The sequence below is a fragment of the Bombina bombina genome, chromosome 1, assembly GCF_027579735.1.
Source record: "Bombina bombina isolate aBomBom1 chromosome 1, aBomBom1.pri, whole genome shotgun sequence".
Lineage (NCBI taxonomy): Eukaryota > Metazoa > Chordata > Amphibia > Anura > Bombinatoridae > Bombina > Bombina bombina.
The window spans coordinates 1,306,260,103-1,306,284,563 of NC_069499.1; the positions used below are offsets into that span (position 1 = coordinate 1,306,260,103).

A 24,461-nucleotide genomic window follows, 5' to 3' on the forward strand; every position below is an offset into this window, starting at 1 on the left:
AGTGACTCAGAATTACACGTAAGGATCAAATTCCACTCTTATCTTGTGCATCTGTATTGCATGTTTTGAAAGATCACATATTGTGAAACTCTTAGCTGCACTGAGGAGAAGTTGGTTTCCTTCTATGAATGCTATACACTGATCATCTTTTCCCTACAGCCAAGAAGATGCCCTTTCAAGTGGATGATATTATGAAGCTACTTATGCACCTTTCTTCACATAAGAAAATGAAAGCAGCAGTAAAGCACTCTGGAAGAGGTGCTGTTGTAGCTGGTGCAGCTGCTTTTGTGGGCGGTTTGATGGGAGGCCCACCTGGAATAGCCGTAGGTAAATACTCTTGTTTATGTATCATTTCATTATAAAATATCACTATAGTTTGCTAGTCGGGGGTTAAAAGCCTCTAGCCCAGAGTGACAATGTTACTAGTCCACTCGATGTTAAATATATGAAAAATGTCAAGCCCTGTGTGTGTCTGTTTTTATATGTGTTTGTTTTTATATAATATTTGGCATGTGCATTTGTTTTGCTATGAATGCAATTTTGTTAACGAAACAGATATTTGTATTGTTTTCACAAAATTAATATTCAAACAAATGCAACATTAAATTTAAATAAAATTTATAAATACTGACTACATTTCAGTATTTGTTTCTTTACAATTACCTTAGGGGTTAAAAATACCTTTAGCGCGCTGGAGAGCCACACTAATCCTGACACTTCTTTAAAGAAGGGTTGTGACTAGCATGGCGCTACAGCAGGCTGTATGTAAGTATATAATGCTACAGGTGAACTTTCGCCTGTATCAAAGGAACATTTACATTAGTTTAATGAAAACTAATAAAATATTCCACGAATATTCATTATTTGATTTGTTTAAATCAAAACAAATACTGAATAACATGGCAACCAAATATTTGAAAAACAAATTTTTCTGAATATTTGGCCCAAAAGATTCGGGCAAACTAAATTTTTTGCACATGTCTTATTTATAGATATATACTGTATATGTGTGTGTGTGTGTGTGTATATATGTATGTATATATATATGTATATATGTATATATATATATGTATATATATATATATATATATATATATATATATATATATATATATATATATATATATATATATATATATATATATAAACATTATATCATCCCGCAGCTCCAGAAAAAAAAGAGAAATACTGTGAAGAGTCTTTTTTTTTCAAAAATGTTTAAAAAGAAGCATGTAAAAATATGTAAACCATGTAGGCTAGTCGCAGGCCTGCAACAAGGTGTTCAGAACCCAACGCCAAACATGTTTCGGGCCAAGCTTCAGCCCTTGTTCACTGGAATGATTTGGGTTCACACCTGCTAGTGCTATTTAAAGATAAGGTACTTAGAATGATTGCAGGCACCTGTACAATGTTAACTCTTTGTAGAATCTTAAACATATAGCAGTAAGAAATACTAGTACATTTTACCTTATAAATAAAAAAAATAAAAAAAAAGAGAAGCGCTCAACCTGGAAACGAACAATAGCATAATAGCTTGTTCTATGGCTAGTTACCACCCAAGAAGCAGCCTCTTTTTGCTCAACATGTGCCTTTCACAGAGAAAAACTTTCCTGAAGCATATCAGTCTGATCCTGACTTCACAGTACAGTCCAGCCCCGAAATACCAGGCAATTCTTCTCTGAACGAGAGAAACAGCAAAACCCCAGACGTACGTTTCGGCCTATTGTGGGCCTCGTCAGTGAGGTGCAGCCATATCCCTCTAGGCACACTGAGCAACGGGTCCACGTCTGGATTCCCGCATCACACTTAGGGAGACTTCCCAAAATGTCATAATTTGCATAAATAAAAAAAGAGAAGCGCTCAACCTGGAAACGAACAATAGCATAATAGCTTGTTCTATGGCTAGTTACCACCCAAGAAGCAGCCTCTTTTTGCTCAACATGTGCCTTTCACAGAGAAAAACTTTCCTGAAGCATATCAGTCTGATCCTGACTTCACAGTACAGTCCAGCCCCGAAATACCAGGCAATTCTTCTCTGAACGAGAGAAACAGCAAAACCCCAGACGTACGTTTCGGCCTATTGTGGGCCTCGTCAGTGAGGTGCAGCCATATCCCTCTAGGCACACTGAGCAACGGGTCCACGTCTGGATTCCCGCATCACACTTAGGGAGACTTCCCAAAATGTCATAATTTGCATAAATAAAAAGAGAGAAGCGCTCAACCTGGAAACGAACAATAGCATAATAGCTTGTTCTATGGCTAGTTACCACCCAAGAAGCAGCCTCTTTTTGCTCAACATGTGCCTTTCACAGAGAAAAACTTTCCTGAAGCATATCAGTCTGATCCTGACTTCACAGTACAGTCCAGCCCCGAAATACCAGGCAATTCTTCTCTGAACGAGAGAAACAGCAAAACCCCAGACGTACGTTTCGGCCTATTGTGGGCCTCGTCAGTGAGGTGCAGCCATATCCCTCTAGGCACACTGAGCAACGGGTCCACGTCTGGATTCCCGCATCACACTTAGGGAGACTTCCCAAAATGTCATAATTTGCATAAATAAAAAAAGAGAAGCGCTCAACCTGGAAACGAACAATAGCATAATAGCTTGTTCTATGGCTAGTTACCACCCAAGAAGCAGCCTCTTTTTGCTCAACATGTGCCTTTCACAGAGAAAAACTTTCCTGAAGCATATCAGTCTGATCCTGACTTCACAGTACAGTCCAGCCCCGAAATACCAGGCAATTCTTCTCTGAACGAGAGAAACAGCAAAACCCCAGACGTACGTTTCGGCCTATTGTGGGCCTCGTCAGTGAGGTGCAGCCATATCCCTCTAGGCACACTGAGCAACGGGTCCACGTCTGGATTCCCGCATCACACTTAGGGAGACTTCCCAAAATGTCATAATTTGCATAAATAAAAAAAGAGAAGCGCTCAACCTGGAAACGAACAATAGCATAATAGCTTGTTCTATGGCTAGTTACCACCCAAGAAGCAGCCTCTTTTTGCTCAACATGTGCCTTTCACAGAGAAAAACTTTCCTGAAGCATATCAGTCTGATCCTGACTTCACAGTACAGTCCAGCCCCGAAATACCAGGCAATTCTTCTCTGAACGAGAGAAACAGCAAAACCCCAGACGTACGTTTCGGCCTATTGTGGGCCTCGTCAGTGAGGTGCAGCCATATCCCTCTAGGCACACTGAGCAACGGGTCCACGTCTGGATTCCCGCATCACACTTAGGGAGACTTCCCAAAATGTCATAATTTGCATAAATAAAAAAAGAGAAGCGCTCAACCTGGAAACGAACAATAGCATAATAGCTTGCTCTATGGCTAGTTACCACCCAAGAAGCAGCCTCTTTTTGCTCAACATGTGCCTTTCACAGAGAAAAACTTTCCTGAAGCATATCAGTCTGATCCTGACTTCACAGTACAGTCCAGCCCCGAAATACCAGGCAATTCTTCTCTGAACGAGAGAAACAGCAAAACCCCAGACGTACGTTTCGGCCTATTGTGGGCCTCGTCAGTGAGGTGCAGCCATATCCCTCTAGGCACACTGAGCAACGGGTCCACGTCTGGATTCCCGCATCACACTTAGGGAGACTTCCCAAAATGTCATAATTTGCATAAATAAAAAAAGAGAAGCGCTCAACCTGGAAACGAACAATAGCATAATAGCTTGTTCTATGGCTAGTTACCACCCAAGAAGCAGCCTCTTTTTGCTCAACATGTGCCTTTCACAGAGAAAAACTTTCCTGAAGCATATCAGTCTGATCCTGACTTCACAGTACAGTCCAGCCCCGAAATACCAGGCAATTCTTCTCTGAACGAGAGAAACAGCAAAACCCCAGACGTACGTTTCGGCCTATTGTGGGCCTCGTCAGTGAGGTGCAGCCATATCCCTCTAGGCACACTGAGCAACGGGTCCACGTCTGGATTCCCGCATCACACTTAGGGAGACTTCCCAAAATGTCATAATTTGCATAAATAAAAAAAGAGAAGCGCTCAACCTGGAAACGAACAATAGCATAATAGCTTGTTCTATGGCTAGTTACCACCCAAGAAGCAGCCTCTTTTTGCTCAACATGTGCCTTTCACAGAGAAAAACTTTCCTGAAGCATATCAGTCTGATCCTGACTTCACAGTACAGTCCAGCCCCGAAATACCAGGCAATTCTTCTCTGAACGAGAGAAACAGCAAAACCCCAGACGTACGTTTCGGCCTATTGTGGGCCTCGTCAGTGAGGTGCAGCCATATCCCTCTAGGCACACTGAGCAACGGGTCCACGTCTGGATTCCCGCATCACACTTAGGGAGACTTCCCAAAATGTCATAATTTGCATAAATAAAAAAAGAGAAGCGCTCAACCTGGAAACGAACAATAGCATAATAGCTTGTTCTATGGCTAGTTACCACCCAAGAAGCAGCCTCTTTTTGCTCAACATGTGCCTTTCACAGAGAAAAACTTTCCTGAAGCATATCAGTCTGATCCTGACTTCACAGTACAGTCCAGCCCCGAAATACCAGGCAATTCTTCTCTGAACGAGAGAAACAGCAAAACCCCAGACGTACGTTTCGGCCTATTGTGGGCCTCGTCAGTGAGGTGCAGCCATATCCCTCTAGGCACACTGAGCAACGGGTCCACGTCTGGATTCCCGCATCACACTTAGGGAGACTTCCCAAAATGTCATAATTTGCATAAATAAAAAAAGAGAAGCGCTCAACCTGGAAACGAACAATAGCATAATAGCTTGTTCTATGGCTAGTTACCACCCAAGAAGCAGCCTCTTTTTGCTCAACATGTGCCTTTCACAGAGAAAAACTTTCCTGAAGCATATCATTTTACCTTATACCTGTAACTTTTTAAATTCAAAGGATGTTTTCAAGCAATATTTCAATTAAATTTAGAATATTATATTTTATATATATTGTGTGAAGTATACTCTCTAACAAATTTTGTAAAGTCAGTAAAATAAATCTACATCCATAATTGAATTTAGACCAGAGGGGTGTTTTGTCTGTAAATTGAAGATCCAAAACACTTCTCTCTGGTCCAAACGCCTTTCCCTGTCTCCCCCTCTCCTATGCCTTGGTATGTGATCTATGCCTTCTACTGTTAATAGGGATTCATTTGAATTGTGTTCCTGTCTAAAGTGCTTTGCTATGGGAGTTGTACTGTCAGAATTTTGTTAAAATCTCTACTGTAATTTGTGATAAAAGTGGGCTTGTTATGTTGTCTTTGTTTTTTTGGTGTGTCTTTGTATATCAAATCATCTCTGTTGATAAGATCTACTTTATTCTTTGTTTTAATAAGAAGGTCTGTTTTGTAACCCCTGGCCTCCAATCGTTGATTGGTCTGTTCGGCATGCATTTGAAATTTTGTTTCTGTTGTGCAATTACGTTTTGTCCTAATTAATTGTCCATATGGAATAGATTCAATGGTGTGTTTAGGGTGACATGAAGAAGAGTGTAGAATGGTGTTACCTGCTGTGCTTTTTCTAAAAAGTTCTATATCAATAGAATGTGTATCATTGTTAGATGTTAAAGTAACATCCAAAAAGTTTATAGTGTTGGCATTTTCAGTCATAGTGAAGGATAAGTTGAGTTTGTTGCTGTTGACATAGTCAAGAAACCTGGCAACTGATTGCTGGTCTCCATCCCACACCAACACCAAATCGTCAATGTACCTGCCAAAAAAAACAATGTGATCTCGGAAGGGATTAGTATCTCCAAAGACGTGGCACCGTTCCCAGAACCCCATATAGAGGTTAGCATAGGAAGGGGCAAATTTAGCCCCCATAGCGGTGCCACGTCTCTGGAGATAGTAATGATCCTCAAACATAAAAAAATTATGTGTAAGAAGATATTCAACAGCTGTGTGAATGAATTGATTGGTGAAAAAATCATACGAGGTATGGTGAGTAAGAAAAAAAATGTAGTGCTTCCAAACCTAAAGTATGAGGAATAGTGGTATACAGTGAAGTAACGTCTAGAGTGACAAATCTGTAAGAGTCACACCATGTAACATGTTTGATTTTTTCAATAAATGATGTTGTATCTTTCAAGTAACCATATAAATCAACAACTATAGGTTGTAAGTAAGTGTCAACCAAATCAGATAATCTTTCATTTAAAGAACCTATGCCTGCCACTATTGGGCGGCCTGGGGGGTGTATAGGATCTTTATGTAGCTTTGGAAGCTGATGGAATATGGGGACACAAGGATTTTTAGGCAGTAAATACTCCATGACCTTATCAGAAAATACTCCATCTAGTCTAGCTTTGTGTATTATTTCTGACAGAATTTTACTGTATAGCTTAGTAGGGTCAGATGGAAGTGGTTGGTATACATCTTTATTTGTAAGCTGTCTGTTAGCTTCAATTAGGTAATCTTTCCTATTTAAAATTACTGTATTACCACCTTTATCAGATTCCCTAATAACTATACTCTGATCGTCTTTGAGTGTCTGGATAGCTTTTCTCTCTTGAGATGTTAAATTGTTATCTTTGTATGTGTTTTTCTTTTTGTTCTTGTTGTTTAATGCAATTAATTGTGTTTCAAGAGTTTGTTGAAATACTTGTAAATGTTGACCCCTACTGTGAATGGGGTAAAATACACTTTTTTCTTTAAACCTTTTCAGATTAATATCTTTCTCTGAAGGACCTGATCTGGCTGTTTGCGTAAAGTCATTCTCCTCAATGAGTTCTTGCATATCTACCATTGCGGTATAGTCATTGAAATTAAAATTAGGAGTTTGTTGAACGCAAACAGCCTGATCATTTGCTTCTTCATTTGCACTTTCATCATCATTTGCAAAGTGTTTTTTCAAGGTTAGGCTTCTGACGAATCTGTTTACGTCTAACACTGTGGAGAAAAGGTTAAAATTACAACTAGGTGCAAAGTTAAGGCCCCTTTGTAATAAAGAGATTTCTTGTTCAGTGAGGCATCTAGAGGACAAATTAACTACATTATTTATTGACGATTTGTCCTGTAAGACACCTTTCTTTGAGGATAGCGACTGTTTCCTACTTCTTCTGCCTCTGCCCCTGTGCCCTCTACGTACTTTCTTTTTGTTTTTAATTTTGTATTGGGTTTGGAAAGGCCCACCCCGTTTTTTGACTGTGTGATATTAGAGGTGGAAGGGATGTCTAACACAGAAATAGATTCCTTAACTGGTAAAGAATTACTAACTTGATGTGAAGGTGTTTCCTGATCTGAAGTGTCATATTTATATTCTGTCTCACTGAATGTGACTTTTTTGTCTTGTTTTAAGCTAGATCTCCTATGTGTGTTAGTATGTTGTGTTTTATTTTTGAAAAATGTTTTATAGTCACTATTGTGACTCCATCTATAAACCTTGTTCAATTCATAGTCTAATTTATCTCTATGCATTTTTTGTTGTTTGAAAAGCCATAGATCTTTTTTAAAAGACCTCATGTTATCTTGAAATTGTCTATCATACTCTTTGAACTCCTGGTGACGTTGATGTTTTTTGAGTTCTATTTGCAGTTCTTGCATATGTTGAATTAGTTGTAACCTCTGTTTCTTTTTATATTCTATTAACAGATTTATAAGAGATCTAGAGCAAGTAGTTAAAACCTCATTCCACTTGTTTATAAAATCTTGACAAGTGACTTGAAAAGATGGAAATTTGGATATTCTTAAACCCCTTGGTATTCTGGAGTTTGTTTGGTATATTTGGAAGGTTTTAATATCCAACTCCAATCTTATATCCCTTTTTCTAAGATTGTCCATCTGTTGGAATAAATCATCCAATACGGTTTCTATATCCTCTAGGATGTCCTCCATATCAGAGGAATCTTGATCTAGTGTAATGTCTTTTAAAACATATATTTCATCCATGTTTGAGTTAGGAGGTTTGTTTAAAGCAACAAAGAGTATAGACAATTGATATTATTTTCTATTGAAGGTGGAAAAAGAAAGGGTTATAAATCACTTTCCCATTAACATGAAGTGAAAAAGTTCAATTTTAGTCTCTGTATTGCTGTAATATGAAGTCCCAATAAAGTACTTTTGTATTGTAGAGAAAAGTTTTCCAATTTTCGTAAAACACTCACTTCTTTATCAGAAATAAACTGAAGAATTTAAACACTATTGTGAAGTCATATCCCGTAGAGCACACAATTATGGAAATGTCTCCCAATACAGATTTATATGTATGAATAGTTAAACAGTCTTTTGTGCACAGAGGCAAAAGGCGAGAGAAAGGAAAAACTTTTTATGACCTTACTTTGTGTATCAGGAAAGGCGTCTTCCCCTCGGAATGTAAATCCAGTCCGTCTGTGGAGCTCTGTACCGACAGCTGTGTGTCTAGGTAAACGTCTTCTGTCCGGAGCGTGAATTCAATTCACCCGCCTCAGCGTGTAGCCCTTTGCTCCAGCAAGCGTCCCTTCACTGTGACGTAATCAGAAGCCGACTGCGCCGTGCGCAACGTCACTGGACCTGTTGCCTCCGGGATACCTCCGTAAAAAACATCAAAGCCGAGGGGAAAAGAATTGTAAGGTAAAAGACAAGTATTTAGTAACATCCAGATAATCCATATATATTACGGTTTGTTTGTAGAAATTCGGGACCGCACTAAATAGGCATATACTGTAATGAATGGGGATGTAAATTATGCTGCCAGCTGTAACCAACGAAATCCAGACAGGAGGTAATGCAAAAAAACAGCGGCGCTGAAATACATACCCCAAAAGCTTTAATTTCTTGAGCCTCTCTTCAGCGGTCCCCTTTAAAGAATGTTCCTTTATTTGATAAGTTTCTCTCTTCTGTGTGCAGGGATAGACGATCTCCGTAGGGTAGATCAAACACAATAGTAGAAAAACATTATATCATCCCGCAGCTCCAGAAAAAAAAGAGAAATACTGTGAAGAGTCTTTTTTTCTTAAAAGCAAGAATAAATTTTATTTTCAAAAATGTTTAAAAAGAAGCATGTAAAAACATGTAAACCATGTAGGCTAGTCGCAGGCCTGCAACAAGGTGTTCAGAACCCAACGCCAAACATGTTTCGGGCCAAGCTTGAGCCCTTGTTCACTGGCATGATTTGGGTTCACACCTGCTAGTGCTATTTAAAGATAAGGTACTTGGAATGATTGCAGGCACCTGTACAATGTTAACTCTTTGTAGAATCTTAAACATATAGCAGTAAGAAATACTAGTACATTTTACCTTATACCTGTAACTTTTTAAATTCAAAGGATGTTTTCAAGCAATATTTCAATTAAATTTAGAATATTATATTTTATATATATTATGTGAAGTATACTCTCTAACAAATTTTGTAAAGTCAGTAAAATAAATCTACATCCATAATTGAATTTAGACCAGAGAGGTGTTTTGTCTGTAAATTGAAGATCCAAAATATATATATATATATATATATATATATATATATATATATATAAAAAAATTACAAGAATGTGGAAGAAAAACAAAGAGGTCCGGAACCTATCTTAATACAAAGACACAGGAATTTATTTCCGGTAATTTATGTATATATATATATCGAATGACTCAGGGTCAGCTGAAATCAAACGTGGTGCAGACCCCTAAAATTTAAATTTAATCCAGTAATATATAGATAAAGAGAAATGGTAGAGCTATATGAGATACCATAGTTAAAGTAGGGGATTTCAGCACTCAATTTATAACCCATTTAATCCAATTTCTTAGAAATGTACGGCTGCAGAACAACACAAAATCCAAAAAATGAACTACACATGCACAGACCTAAACACATGCAAACAGTTTATTGCAAGAAGTTGCCAACATAAAAATAAACAGCTAAAGAAAGCTTGTCATCTCTAAAATACACCATTGCAGTGGATTTTTATAAAGCATATCAAACATAATGATTAGTCATCACAGGTATTAAAGGACCATATGCAGCAAGCAGGGGTTGAAAACATATGATCTACAAATTACTAACTGATATTGTACATAAACAAATTTTATGCCGGTTTCTCTATGATGATAACAGAACAAAGTCCTTTTATAGACCATATGAGTCCTTTAATAGAGGAAATCAGATATTATATTTAGTAGCAATTTGTCCCTATGGATTAGGTTTGTGGATGACATCTTTATCCTATGGGATTGCCCCCTGACCTGCCTACATGACTTTATTTCTGAGTTAAATAAAAATGATCGCAACATTTTTCTAACTTATTCCTATAGCAATAAGGAATTACCCTTTTTAGACATTTGTATCAAAAAAGAAGGAAGCCGTATCTCAACTGAAAATTTTCGTAAAGACACGGCAACAAACAATCTGTTGGAAGCCTCGAGTGGGCATCCAGAGCCCTTGAAAAAAGGCATTCCATATGGCCAACTCTTGAGATTAAAGAGAAACTGTTCTTCAAATACTAAATTTAATTATCATGCTGAGAAAATGTGTAAACGTTTCATTGAAAGAGGTTATTCTCATAACCTGGTTAAAAAAAAACCTAAATAGAGTAAGTAAGCTGAACCATCAAGACCTTTTGTATAATCAAAAAGAAACAAAAACTGAGAATAATATCAGATTCATTACTACATTTAATTGCCAATGGCAAAGTATAAGAAATATTCTATCTCAAAATTGGCATTTTTTAACCTTAGATGACAAAATAGCAGATAAGGTAGGAAATAGACCCCTATTGACCGCAAAAAATATCTCCTAATCTTAAAGATAAGTTAGTTAGAAGTAGATTTATTCGGTCTGAACCAGCTACAAACTGGTTAACTAATAAACAAGTGAAAGGAAGCTTTCCTTGTGGGCATTGTGTCTATTGTCCCTATTTGCCAAAAGCAAAACATTTTCAGCCAATACAGGTAAAAATTATACTATTAGATGTTTTTCAAATTGTAACTCAGTGGGGGTTGTTTATCTTTTGGGGTGCTCCTGTCCCCTGTTCTATGTGGGTAAAACAAAACGTTTGTTCAAGGACAGGGTACAGGAGCACAGAGATGACATCCTCTACGGGAGAGATACAAGTGTAGCTCGTCATTTTAAGGAGATTCATAATAGTAGTACTGTTTCTTTAAAATTTATAGGGATTGACAGAGGAATAACAAATGGAAGAGGCGGAGATGAGGATAACTGTTTGTTAAAAAAGGAAGCAAGATGGACCTTTATGTTGAATACGGTGTCACCTTTTGGTTTAAACGAAAGGATTGAATATGCATCTTTTTTAAAATAGAGGTTCATATCCTGAAGTTGAAATTCTCCATTTGCTGTAACTGGAGAAAAAATAAATGTGTGAGAAGATGTATCACTATTAGTCAATTTTATAAATAGGTCATTAACTATGATCTTTACTTTCTCTTCAGTTTGTTTCATAGTTGTGGGTCTGTATGTCAAAGTTCACCTTCATAGTAACCTTTGTTGCTATTCAGCAAGTCATTTCAAAATTATAGAATTTAAGTCAATATGGGATTTATGTAAAGCACATTTATCTAGGCATAGTAACCAAAGAAATAAAGTTTAATTGAGCTGCAACATGCATAAGGTTTTTTCGCATGCGGTTTTGTTTTTTGTAAAGAAGTTGCTAAATAAAAAATGTTCCATCTTGTTATTGCAGGCCACATTGTATCAATCTATATATTGATAACCATTGAACTTATCTTTAAAATAGACAGGAATGTTCGATTTAAGATTTTAAAAGGGTGTGTGTAAATAGCTAATTTGATTGGCTGAGGTACTACCTCCCAGTTCATTGGTTTTGCAATAAAGGCTGAAAATTGGAGGAGATGGACAGTCCTGACGAGGCCCCTGTTTCGCTCAGCATTATGGGGCGAAACGCGCGTCGACCTTCCTAAAAACAGCTATCACTGCACCTGTGAATTAAGCAGCTGGCCTGAGCCTGCCCGGGAATTTCAAAATTCAAACTGAAGAAGCAAGCCTGAATCTTGAGGTAATCAAGTGGTTCCTATAAGCCGCCTGGATACGGTTTACGCACAGAAGCAAAGCATACACCTGCAAGTTTGTGTCCCCAGTGAGCAGGGAGACGCGGTTGTGAGAGGTGAGATAAGGATGTCGGAGGCTCATGTCCCGGTCCGTTTGCCAATAATACTGTGACTTTGTTTTCTCGGATGTTTGCTGCAATATTTAAACACAGGTCGCATCATTGTATCTGCTTTTCACCACTGAAAGATGATCTATCTGCTTTCAAGCGGTATTAATGTCAAGTTCTAGTTAACATTAGAGGACGCTTTTACCTCGGTTAACAATAATCAATGAACATATGCTTGCAAAATGGTTCATTCAGCTGGATTACCAAGTGCTACAAATTGCTACTAAATATAATATCTGATTTCCTCTATTAAAGGACTCATATGGTCTATAAAAGGACTTTGTTCTGTTATCATCATAGAGAAACCGGCATAAAATTTGTTTATGTACAATATCAGTTAGTAATTTGAAGATCATATGTTTTCAACCCCTGCTTGCTGCATATGGTCCTTTAATACCTGTGATGACTAATCATTATGTTTGATATGCTTTATAAAAATCCACTGCAGTGGTGTATTTTAGAGATGACAAGCTTTCTTTAGCTGTTTATTTTTATGTTGGCAACTTCTTGCAATAAACTGTTTGCATGTGTTTAGGTCTGTGCATGTGTAGTTCATTTTTTGGATTTTGTGTTGTTCTGCAGCCGTACATTTCTAAGAAATTGGATTAAATGGGTTATAAATTGAGTGCTGAAATCCCCTACTTTAACTATGGTATCTCATATAGCTCTACCATTTCTCTTTATCTATATATTACTGGATTAAATATATATATATATATATATATATATATATATATATATATATATATATATATATATATATATATATACATACACATTGTGGAAGAAGGGCACTCTCAGGGTTTGTATAGAGAAAAATATTTTCTTTATTCTTTTGTTTGGATCTGTGATTACTGCCACTCGGCAGTTTAAAGATAATACCTGTCCTGATGAAGGCCCAACTGAGGGCCGAAACGTCGACCATGTATTAATGTTCTAAGAATAAAGAAAATATTTTTCTCTATACAAACCCTGAGAGTGCCCTTCTTCCACAATGTTCTCTAACTATCTCTCATAAGGATTGCACCCAGGTTGTGGCTGCCCCACCTGGTTGGAGTGCTGGGCTGTATGCTATTTGGAATATATATATATATATATATATATATATATATATATATATATATATATATATATATATATATATATATATATATATATATATATATATATATATATACACTGTGTGTGTATAGAGAGAGAGAGTCAATCACATTTTTGTAAATATATCTTTCTTTCATGTAATTAGCAAGAGTCCATGAGTTAGTGACGTATGGGATATACATTCCTACCAGGAGGGGCAAAGTTTCCCAAACCTCAAAATGCCTATAAATACACCCCTCACCACACCCACAAATCAGTTTTACAAACTTTGCCTCCCGTGGAGGTGGTGAAGTAAGTTTGTGCTAGATTCTACGTTGATATGCACTTCGCAGCAGGCTGGAGCCCGGTTTTCCTCTCAGTGTGCAGTGAATGTCAGAGGGATGTGAAGAGAGTATTGCCTATTTGAATTCAATGATCTCCTTCTACGGGATCTATTTCATAGGTTCTCTGTTATCGGTCGTAGAGATTCATCTCTTACCTCCCTTTTCAGATCGACGATATACTCTTATATACCATTACCTCTACTGATTCTCGTTTCAGTACTGGTTTGGCTTTCTACTACATGTAGATGAGTGTCCTGGGGTAAGTAAGTCTTATTTTTATGACACTCTAAGCTATGGTTGGGCACTTTTATATAAAGTTCTAAATATATGTGTTTAAACATTTATTTGCCTTGATTCAGGATGATCAATATTCCTTATTTCAGACAGTCAGTTTCATTATTTGGGATAATGCATATGAATAAATCATTTTTTCTTACCTTAAAATTTTTTCCCTGTGGGCTGTGTTTGTCATTTCCGGTGTCATACTTGTTGCCGGAAGTTGTTCGTGTTTGCGTCATTTTTTTGACGTTTTGCGCCAAAAATGTCGGTGTCACCGGATGTGTCGTCATTGTGGGCGTCATTTTTGTCTCCACCTTTTTTTCACATTATTTAAGTCTCATTTTTCATTTGCTTCTGGATGCTATAGGCTTGTTCATTGGCATTTTTTTTCCATTCCTGAAACTGTCTTTTTTAAGGAATTTGATAGATTTTGCTTTATATGTTGTTTTTTCTCTTACATATTGCAAGATGTCTCAGATTGACCCTGGATCAGAAGCTACTTCTGGAAAAACGCTGCCTGATGCTGGTTCTGCCAAAGTTAAGTGTATTTGCTGTAAACTTGTGGTAACTGTTCCTCCGGCTGTAGTTTGTGATGAATGTCATGATAAGCTTGCTAATGCAGATAGTATTTCCATTAGTAATATTCCATTACCTGTTGCTGTTCCATCAACATCTAATACTCAGGATGTTCCTGTTAATATAAGAGATTTTGTTTCTAAATCTATTAGGAAGGCTATGTCTGTTATTCCTCCTTCCAGTAAACGTAAAAGGTCTTTTAAAACTTCACATTTTTCAGATAAATTTTTAAATGAACATCATCATTCTGATTTGTCTGTTTCTGATGATGATTTTTCTGGTTTAGAGGATTCTGTCTCAGATATTGACACTGATAAATCTTCATATTTATTTAAAATGCAATTTATTCGTTCTTTACTTAAAGAAGTTTTAATCGCATTAGAGATGGAGGAATCTAATCCTCTTGATACTAAATCTACTAAGCGTTTAAATTCGGTTTTTAAACCTCCTACAGTTATTCCGGAAGTTTTTCCTGTCCCTGATGCTATTTCTGAAGTAATTTCTAGGGAATGGAATAATCTGGATAATTCATTTACTCCTTCTAAAAGGTTTAAGAAATTGTATCCTGTGCCATCTGACAGATTAGAGTTTTGGGACAAAATCCCTAAAGTTGATGGGGCTATCTCTACTCTCGCTAAACGTACTACTATTCCTACGGCAGATAGTACTTCCTTTAAGGATCCTTTAGATAGGAAGATTGAATCCTTTCTGAGGAAAGCTTATTTATGTTCAGGTAATCTTCTTAGGCCTGCTATTTCTTTGGCTGATGTTGCGGCAGCTTCCACTTTTTGGTTGGAGGCTTTGGCACAACAAGTGTCAGATCATAATACTCATAGCATTGTTAAACTTCTTCAACATGCTAATAACTTTATTTGTGATGCCATCTTTGATATCAGAGTTGATGTCCGGTATATGTCTTTAGCTATTTTAGCTAGAAGAGCTTTATGGCTTAAAACTTGGAATGCAGATATGTCTTCCAAGTCAACTTTGCTTTCCCTTTCTTTCCAAGGTAATAAATTGTTTGGTTCACAGTTGGATTCTATTATTTCAACTGTTACTGGGGGGAAAGGAACTTTTTTACCTCAGGACAAAAAATCTAAAGGTAAATATAGGGCTGCTAATCGTTTTCGTTCCTTTCGTCAGAATAAGGAACAGAAGCCTGATCCTTCCCCTAAAGGAACGGTTTCTGTTTGGAAACCATCTCCAGTCTGGAATAAGTCCAAGCCTTTCAGAAAGCCAAAGCCAGCTCCCAAGTCCACATGAAGGTGCGGCCCTCATTCCAGCTCAGCTGGTAGGGGGCAGATTACGATTTTTCAAAGAAATTTGGATCAATTCGATTCACAATCTTTGGATTCAGAACATTGTTTCACAAGGGTACAGAATAGGTTTCAAGGTAAGGCCTCCTGCAAGAAGATTTTTTCTTTCTCGCATTCAAATAAACCCAGTGAAGGCTCAAGCATTTCTGAAATGTGTTTCAGATCTAGAGTTGGCTGGAGTAATTGTGCCAGTTCCGGTTCTGGAACAGGGTCTGGGGTTTTACTCAAATCTATTCATTGTACCAAAGAAGGAGAATTCCTTCAGACCAGTTCTGGATTTAAAAATATTGAATCGTTATGTAAGGATACCAACATTCAAAATGGTAACTATAAGGACTATTCTGCCTTTTGTTCAGCAAGGGCATTATATGTCCACAATAGATTTACAGGATGCATATCTGCATATTCCGATTCATCCAGATCACTTTCAGTTTCTGAGATTCTCTTTTCTAGACAAGCATTACCAGTTTGTGGCTCTGCCATTCGACCTAGCAACAGCTCCAAGGATTTTTTCAAAGGTTCTCGGTGCCCTTCTATCTGTAATCAGAGAACAGGGTATTGTGGTATTTCCTTATTTGGACGATATCTTGGTACTTGCTCAGTCTTCACATTTAGCAGAATGTCATACGAATCGACTTGTGTCGTTTCTTCAAGAACATGGTTGGAGGATCAATTTACCAAAGAGTTAATTGATTCCTCAGACAAGGGTAACCTTTTTAGGTTTCCAAATAGATTCAGTGTCCATGACTTTGTCTCTGACGGACAAGAGACGTCTGAGATTGGTTTCAGCTTGTCGAAACCTTCAGTCTCAATCATTCCCTTCGGTAGCCTTATGCATGGAAATTCTAGGTCTTATGACTGCTGCATCGGACGCGATCCCCTTTGCTCGTTTTCACATGCGACCTCTTCAGCTTTGTATACTGAACCAGTGGTGCAGGGATTATACAAAGATATCACAGTTAATATCTTTAAATCCGATTGTACGACACTCTCTGACGTGGTGGACAGATCACCATCGTTTAGTTCAAGGGGCTTCTTTTGTTCTTCCAACCTGGACTGCGATCTCAACAGATGCGAGTCTGACAGGTTGGGGAGCTGTATGGGGGTCTCTGACAGCGCAGGGGGTTTGGGAATCTCAGGAGGCGAGATTACCAATCAACATTTTGGATTTTCAGAGCTCTTCAGTCGTGGCCTCTTCTGAAGAGAGAATCGTTCATTTGTTTTCAGACGGACAATGTCACAACCGTGGCATATGTCAATCATCAAGGGGGGACTCACAGTCCTCTGGCTATGAAAGAAGTATCTCGGATACTTGTATGGGCGGAATCCAGCTCCTGTCTAATTTCTGCGGTTCACATCCCAGGTATAGACAATTGGGAAGCGGATTATCTCAGTCGCCAGACGTTGGTCTCTTCACCCAGAGGTATTTCTTCAGATTGTTCAGATTGTTCAAATCTGGGGACTTCCAGAAATAGATCTGATGGCCTCTCATCTAAGCAAGAAACTTCCCAGGTATCTATCCAGATCCAGGGATCCTCAGGCGGAGGCAGTGGATGCATTGTCACTTCCTTGGAAGTATCATCCTGCCTATATCTTTCCGCCTCTAGTTCTTCTTCCAAGAGTGATTTCCAAGATTCTAAAAAAACGTTCGTTTGTTCTGCTGGTGGCTCCAGCATGGCCTCACAGGTTTTGGCATGCGGATCTTGTTCGGATGGCTACTTGCCAACCTTGGACTCTTCCGTTAAGACCAGACCTTCTTTCTCAAGGTCCTTTTTTCCATCAGGATCTCAAATCATTAAATTTGAAGGTATGGAGATTAAACGCTTGATTCTCAGTCATAGAGTTTCTCTGACTCTGTAATTAATACTAAGTTACAGGCTCGTAAATCTGTGTCTAGGAAGATATATTATCGGGTCTGGAAGACTTACATTTCTTGGTGTTCTTCTCATCAATTTTCCTGGCATTCTTTTAGAATTCCTAGAATTTTACAGTTTCTTCAGGATGGTCTGGATAAAGGTTTGTCTGCAAGTTCCTTGAAAGGACAAATTTCTGCTCTTTCTGTGCTGTTTCACAGAAAGATTGCTAATCTTCCTGATATTCATTGTTTTGTACAGGCTTTGGTTCGTATAAAACCTGTCATTAAGTCAATCTCTCCTCCTTGGAGTTTGAATTTGGTTCTGGGGGCTTTACAAGCTCCTCCGTTTGAACCTATGCATTCTCTGGATATTAAATTACTTTCTTGGAAAGTGTTGTTCCTTTTGGCCATCTCTTCTGCTGGAAGAGTTTCTGAGTTATCTGCTCTTTCTTGTGAATCTCCTCCTTTTCTGATTTTTCATCAGGATAAGGCAGTGTTGCGGACTTCATTTAAATTTTTACTTAAAGTTGTGAATTCTAACAACATTAGTAGAGAAATTGTGGTTCCTTCATTGTGTCCTAATCCTAAGAATTCTAAGGAAAGATCGTTACATTCTTTGGATGTAGTTAGAGCTTTGAAATATTATGTTGAAGCTACTAAAGATTTCCGAAAGACTTCTAGTCTATTTGTTATCTTTTCCGGTTCCAGGAAAGGTCAGAAGGCCTCTGCCATTTCTTTGGCGTCTTGGTTAAAGTCTTTGATTCATCATGCTTATGTCGAGTCGGGTAACACTCCGCCTCAAAGGATTACAGCTCATTCTACTAGGTCAGTTTCTACTTCCTGGGCGTTTAGGAATGAAGCTTCGGTTGATCAGATTTGCAAAGCAGCAACTTGGTCTTCTTTGCATACTTTTACTAAATTCTACCATTTTGATGTGTTTTCTTCTTCTGAAGCAGTTTTTGGTAGAAAAGTACTTCAGGCAGCTGTTTCAGTTTGATTCTTCTGCTTATAATTTCAGTTTTTTTCATTATAAGATTTAAACTTTATTTTGGGGTGTGGATTATTTTTCAGTGGAATTGGCTGTCTTTATTTTATCCCTCCCTCTCTAGTGACTCTTGCGTGGAAAGATCCACATCTTGGGTAGTCATTATCCCATACGTCACTAGCTCATGGACTCTTGCTAATTACATGAAAGAAAACATAATTTATGTAAGAACTTACCTGATAAATTAATTTCTTTCATATTAGCAAGAGTCCATGAGGCCCACCCTTTTTTTGTGGTGGTTATGATTTTTTGTATAAAGCACAATTATTCCAATTCCTTATTTTTTATGCTTTCGCACTTTTTTCTTATCACCCCACTTCTTGGCTATTCGTTAAACTGATTTGTGGGTGTGGTGAGGGGTGTATTTATAGGCATTTTGAGGTTTGGGAAACTTTGCCCCTCCTGGTAGGAATATATATCCCATACCTCACTAGCTCATGGACTCTTGTTAATATGAAAGAAATGAATTTATCAGGTAAGTTCTTACATAAATTATGTTTTTCATGTGAAGAAATGCAACTTTGCTACAATGTAAAGTAGTGAGTGTACAGCCTATATAACAGTGTAAATTTGCTGTCCCCTCAAAATAACTCAACACACAGCCATTAATGTCTAAACCGTTGGCAACAAAAGTGAGTACACCCCTAAGTGGAAATGTCCAAATTGGGCCCAATTAGCCATTTTCCCTTCCCAGGTGTGAATGGGGAGCAGGTGTGTTAAATTTGGTTTATCGCTCTCACACTTTCTCATACTGGTCACTGGAAGTTTAACATGGCACCTCATGGCAAATTACTCTCTGAGGATCTGAAAAAAAGAATTGTTGCTCTACATAAAGAAGGCCTAGGCTATAAGAAGATTGCCAAGACCCTGAAACTGAGCTGCAGCAGGGTGGGCAAGACCATACAGTGGTTTCACAGGACAGGTTCCACTCAGAACAGGCCTCGCCATGGTCGACCAAAGAAGTTGAGTGCACGTGCGCAGCGCCATATCCAAAGGTTGTCTTTGGGAAATAGATGTATGAGTGCTGCCAGCATTGCTGCAGAGGTTGAAGGGGTGAGGGGTCAGCCTGTCAGTGCTTAGACCATATGCCGCACACTGCATCAAATTGGTCTGCATGGCTGTCGTCCCAGAAAAAAGCCTCTTCTAAAGATGATGCACAAGAAAGCTTGCAAACAGTTTGCTGAAGACAAGCAGACTAAGGACATGGATTACTGGAACCATGTCCTGTGGTCCGATGAGACCAATATAAACGTATTTGGTTCAGATGGTTTCATGCGTGTGTGGTAGGAACCAGGTGTCATGGTTTGGGCCTGCATGAGTGCTGCCGGCAGTGGGGGGCTACAGTTCATTGATGGAACCATGAATGCCAACATGTACTGTGATATACTGAAGCAGAGCATGATCCCGCTCCCTTCGGAGACTGGGCCACAGGGCAGTATTCCAACATAACAACCCCAAACACACCTCCAAGACGACCACTGCCTTGCTAAAGAAGCTGAGGATAAAGGTGATGGACTGGCCAAGCATTTCTCCAGACCTAAACTCTATTGAGCATCTGTGGGGCATCCTCAAACGGAAGGTGGGAGAGCGCAAGGTCTCTAACATCCACCAGCTCCGTGATGTCATCATGGAGGAGTGGAAGAGGACTCCAGTGGCATCCTGTGAAGCTCTGGTGAACTCCATGCCCAAGAGGGTTAAGGCAGGGCTGGAAAATAATGGTGGCCACACAAAATATGGACACTTTGGGCCCAATTTGGACATTTCCACTTAGGGGTGTACTCACTTTTGTTGCCAACGGTTTAGACAATAATGGCTGTGTGTTGAGTTATTTTGAGGGGACAGCAAATTTACACTGTTATTCAGGCTGTACACTCCCTACTTTACATTGTAGCAAAGTGTCATTTCTTCAGTGTTGTCACATGAAAAGATATAATAAAATATTTACAAAAATGTGAGGGGTGTACTCACTTTTGTGAGATACTGTATGTGTGTATATGAGATTGTGTATATGAGATTGCTCAGTGTTTGAAATAAGACAGGTTAACTTAACACTGTTCAATTTACACTACAGCTGACCTTAATTTTGAAATACATACAAACAAGCCTAAATCCTGCATTTGACCATATCTAATGGTATTAGACTGAGTACCACAGCTTATGGTTCCACCAAGACCATATAGGGTATAGCATTTTCAAAATCTACAAGTACAGCTGACATAGGGGAACATTTGTACACCAGATTTGAAGTGGTGCTCTTGGTTGGGGAAAATGGGGGGGGGGGGGGAACGTATGTCAACCTTTCAAAAGTTATTTTCTTTATCTACCCAATCTGACAGATCATTAATGTACAATTTTGAATTCACAGAAGTATTTTTGTTTGCACATTTACAAATATGATCTCTGAATTTCTGCATTTTTTTTTATCATGCATGTCACACACTGTTAATTTAGGGAATAGCAATGTGCAGAAATTTTACCTTCTGTGGGTGTCTCTATTTTTTGTCTTTGTGCTTTTGTTGGTGTCTCTGAGTGTGTATGCATTTTTTTTCTGTGGGGGGTGTGTGTGTGTCTGTCTTGGTGCATTTTTTGTGGATGTCTCTGTTAGTGTGTGTGTGTGTCTTTGTTTTTTTTCTGTAGATGTCTCAGTGAGGGTGTGTGTGTATGTATGTCTTTGTGTGTTTTCTGTGGGTGTCTGTGAGTGTGTATGTCTTTGTGTGTTTTCTTGGGTGTGTGTGCAAGTTTGTGTGTGTCCATTGGCTGTTGCTTTTTAGGACATTTTGACCTTACTACTGATTATTCACATCTTTATACAGACTTTGAGACTAAGACCTTTCCAGAAGTCACCAATCCACCTTTTAAAGGGACAGTAAAGGTTCAGAATAATGTTATAGAATTCTGCACACAGTGCAGAATTATATAACATTATTTAAGCAGTAACTTGAAAAATGTAAAAGTATTTTCAGAATTTTCATTGAACGTTGGTCTCCGCTCCAGGATCTACTGAGCAGGTCTTGAATATCCAAAGCGCTTTACGGGCTTGCTGATTAGTCACAGCACGCGCTATTGGAATAAATGTAGCTTGCTCCCGCTACCAGACCAGAGCGTGAGCGAGGTACATTTATTCCAATAGCGCGACCGGACGTGCTTTTTTTTTTATTTTTTTATTTTTTTATTTCTTTATTGGAAGTTATTGAACAAACACAGAAAGAAAATCATATCATACTGTATATCAGTACAAAAGGGTGGATACATAACATAAAACACAGTAACCGAAAATATCTGGGATAACATCAGATCAAATCCATTCGGGTCAAGGTTATTAGTCACACCTTTCAAAAGCAAAGTCCATATGGACGGTTATTATCCATAACATTGGTCAGAAGAGCTCAGACTAGAGGACAATCCCCTCCATCATGAGCATTACCAGCATAGACATTTACGTTTTAATAGTAATATAGCATAAAATATAACTTGCTTATATTTTACTAATCATGTCATATTGTTCATCATATGGAAATATTCTATCACTGAATCTATTGTTTTATATAAAAATTCCTAAATTACCGATAATATGAAATTCAACCAAGAAACATATTTTGGTTACTTATTCATAATCTTTCACCACTGTAATTTATTCAATAGGACCTTATTATTTTAAAACAAAACATATAAAATAATAAAAAGAGAAAAAGAAATGACATGCCACAACCTGGGCATGAGAAAAGAAGAGAGGAAAAAAAAAAAAGGGACAAAAATTCACTCTCTCTCGCCCCCGCCCGCGTTTCCCCACCCGACCCAACTCTGCATCGTCCGTACTCTGCATTCCATATTGATCAAACCTAGGCTCTATCATCTAAGAGTTGTTTATTAACAATAGTTAGCTCCATAGACACTGACCCCCGAAGGGGGGAAATAAGTTGTAATTGTATTTCCTTTAAAAAAGCTGGCAATTACGTTCCACCATTTTAATATAAAACGATTGACTTGTGTTTCTGAGTTTATGGATGTGTCCATTTGCTCCATAATCAGTAAATTTTTCAGTTTTTGAATAAATTCTGTTAAGGTTGGGTCTTTACTAGATTTCCAATATTTTAATATGAGTAATCTACCGACTATTATTGCAGAGTTTAATTGACATATATGTTTATGTGTACCAATTTTATGTCCGTCTATAAAGAACATTATATGTTCCAGCTTAAATTGAAAGTGTATATGGTTGATTCTATTTAGCCAATTAGTTAGTCTTATACCAAAACTTCTTAATTTTGGGACAGCTCCAAAAACAATGGCTCAGGTCAGCGTTAAGGGCTTTACATTTATGACAGCAAGCCTGTGAAGCGCTTTGGATATTCAAGACCCGCTCAGTAGATCATGGAGCGGAGTCCAACGCTGAATGAAAATTCTGTAAATACTTTTACATTTTTCAAGTTACTGCTTTAAATAATGTTATTTGTGCAGAATTATATAACATTATTCTGAACCTTTACTGTCCATTTAACCTTTAAATTATTGTTTAGGCAGTTCAGGGCTCTTCCTTTCAGTCACTGCATGCGGTTGTCATCATATAGTTAGCATCTTTCTTGACATAAAGATAATCAGAACTGTAAGTCTACCTCATTACGTAGGTCAATGTAAACAAGTGATGAGTGTCTGTGTGGGTGTCTGTCTTTGAGTGTGTTTGTGTGTTTCTTTGCATGTCTGCTAGAGTATCTATATGTGAATCCTTATGTCTGAGTGTGTGTTTCTGTGTATGAGTGTGTTTGTGTGTTACTACCTTTACAACATTTCCAAGTTTGACTACACTTAAAGTGAATGTAAATTTTTATGATTAAGTGCCCGGTTTATGATTTTACACGTGTTGTGAAAATACTTGCCTTTTAATCTTGACAGCCGCTGCATCGCTTCCTCTGCCCGTCGCAAAGCCTTTTCCGGGGTCTAAAATGAGGAATCCGGCTTCCTCCAATCACAGCGTTGAATCAGACACTGATTCCCCCGGGGGGGAAGCCGTGATTGGAGGATGAACGATCCGTCATTTCTGACGTAGGAAGAGGCTTGCGACGACCGGGGGAAGCTGGAAGCGGCTGTCAAGATTAAAAGGTATTTTCACGACACAATTTAAATGTAAAATTTAATGAATTAAAGTGCCCGTTTTTAATCGAATTTTTAAAAACCGGGCACTTTATCATCAAAATTTACATTCACTTTAAGAATAAAGTGCATATATGTTTTAGTCACTTGGCCAAAAATTGCACATGTCAAAGAGGGGGGGGGCTGATTAATGGTTAAGGGGCCCCAAAATTTCTAGTGGTGGCGCTGCTCCTAAACGCTGATACGTTTCAGTACTGGTTTGGCTGTCTGCTACTTGATTGATAGTGGACAAGTGTCTATAGTTAAGTATGTTTTATATTTTTTATATTGACACTCAAAGCTTTGTTTATGGCCACTTTTAAAATGTTAAAAGTTTATCTATATACGTATATGTTTATATTTGGCCCTGGGACAGGTACTCACTCACTATTCCCCTTGTTTTTTTGCGCGCAAATAACCCTACCGACCTTCAAACAAGCAAAAAAGGTAATTTCAAATTTATACCTTCTACAAGTAATGTATGTCCTAATCCAAAGGATACTGTAGTATCTTCGGACGGTGAGGTTTCCTCTGAGAGTGAGGCTCCCTTATCTAATGTAGAACCTGATAATTTCTCCTTTTTATCAAGCATTTAACACATTTGTTATCTTTTAATAGAGGTCTTGGTCACTTTAGGGGTATCTAAACCTTCTGATGATAAATCTTCTGATGATAAACCTTGTAATCATTTAAATTCAGTATATAAAACCTGTTGTTAATCTCCCTGAGATTTTCCCTATACCTGATGCTGTCTCTGATATGATTGCT

The 24,461-nt window shown here is 38.1% G+C and overlaps 1 protein-coding gene across 1 annotated transcript in view; it reads left to right on the forward strand.

Annotated features, from left to right (window-relative positions):
- C1H19orf12 (chromosome 1 C19orf12 homolog) overlaps window positions 1–24,461 on the forward strand; it is a 131,053-nt gene that overhangs the window by 15,950 nt on the left and 90,642 nt on the right. Inside the window, exon 2 of the mRNA XM_053701825.1 lies at window positions 160–327. Coding sequence (XP_053557800.1) covers window positions 168–327 — 160 coding nt within the window. The 5' untranslated portion in view covers window positions 160–167. The remainder of the gene's footprint in view (window positions 1–159; window positions 328–24,461) is intronic.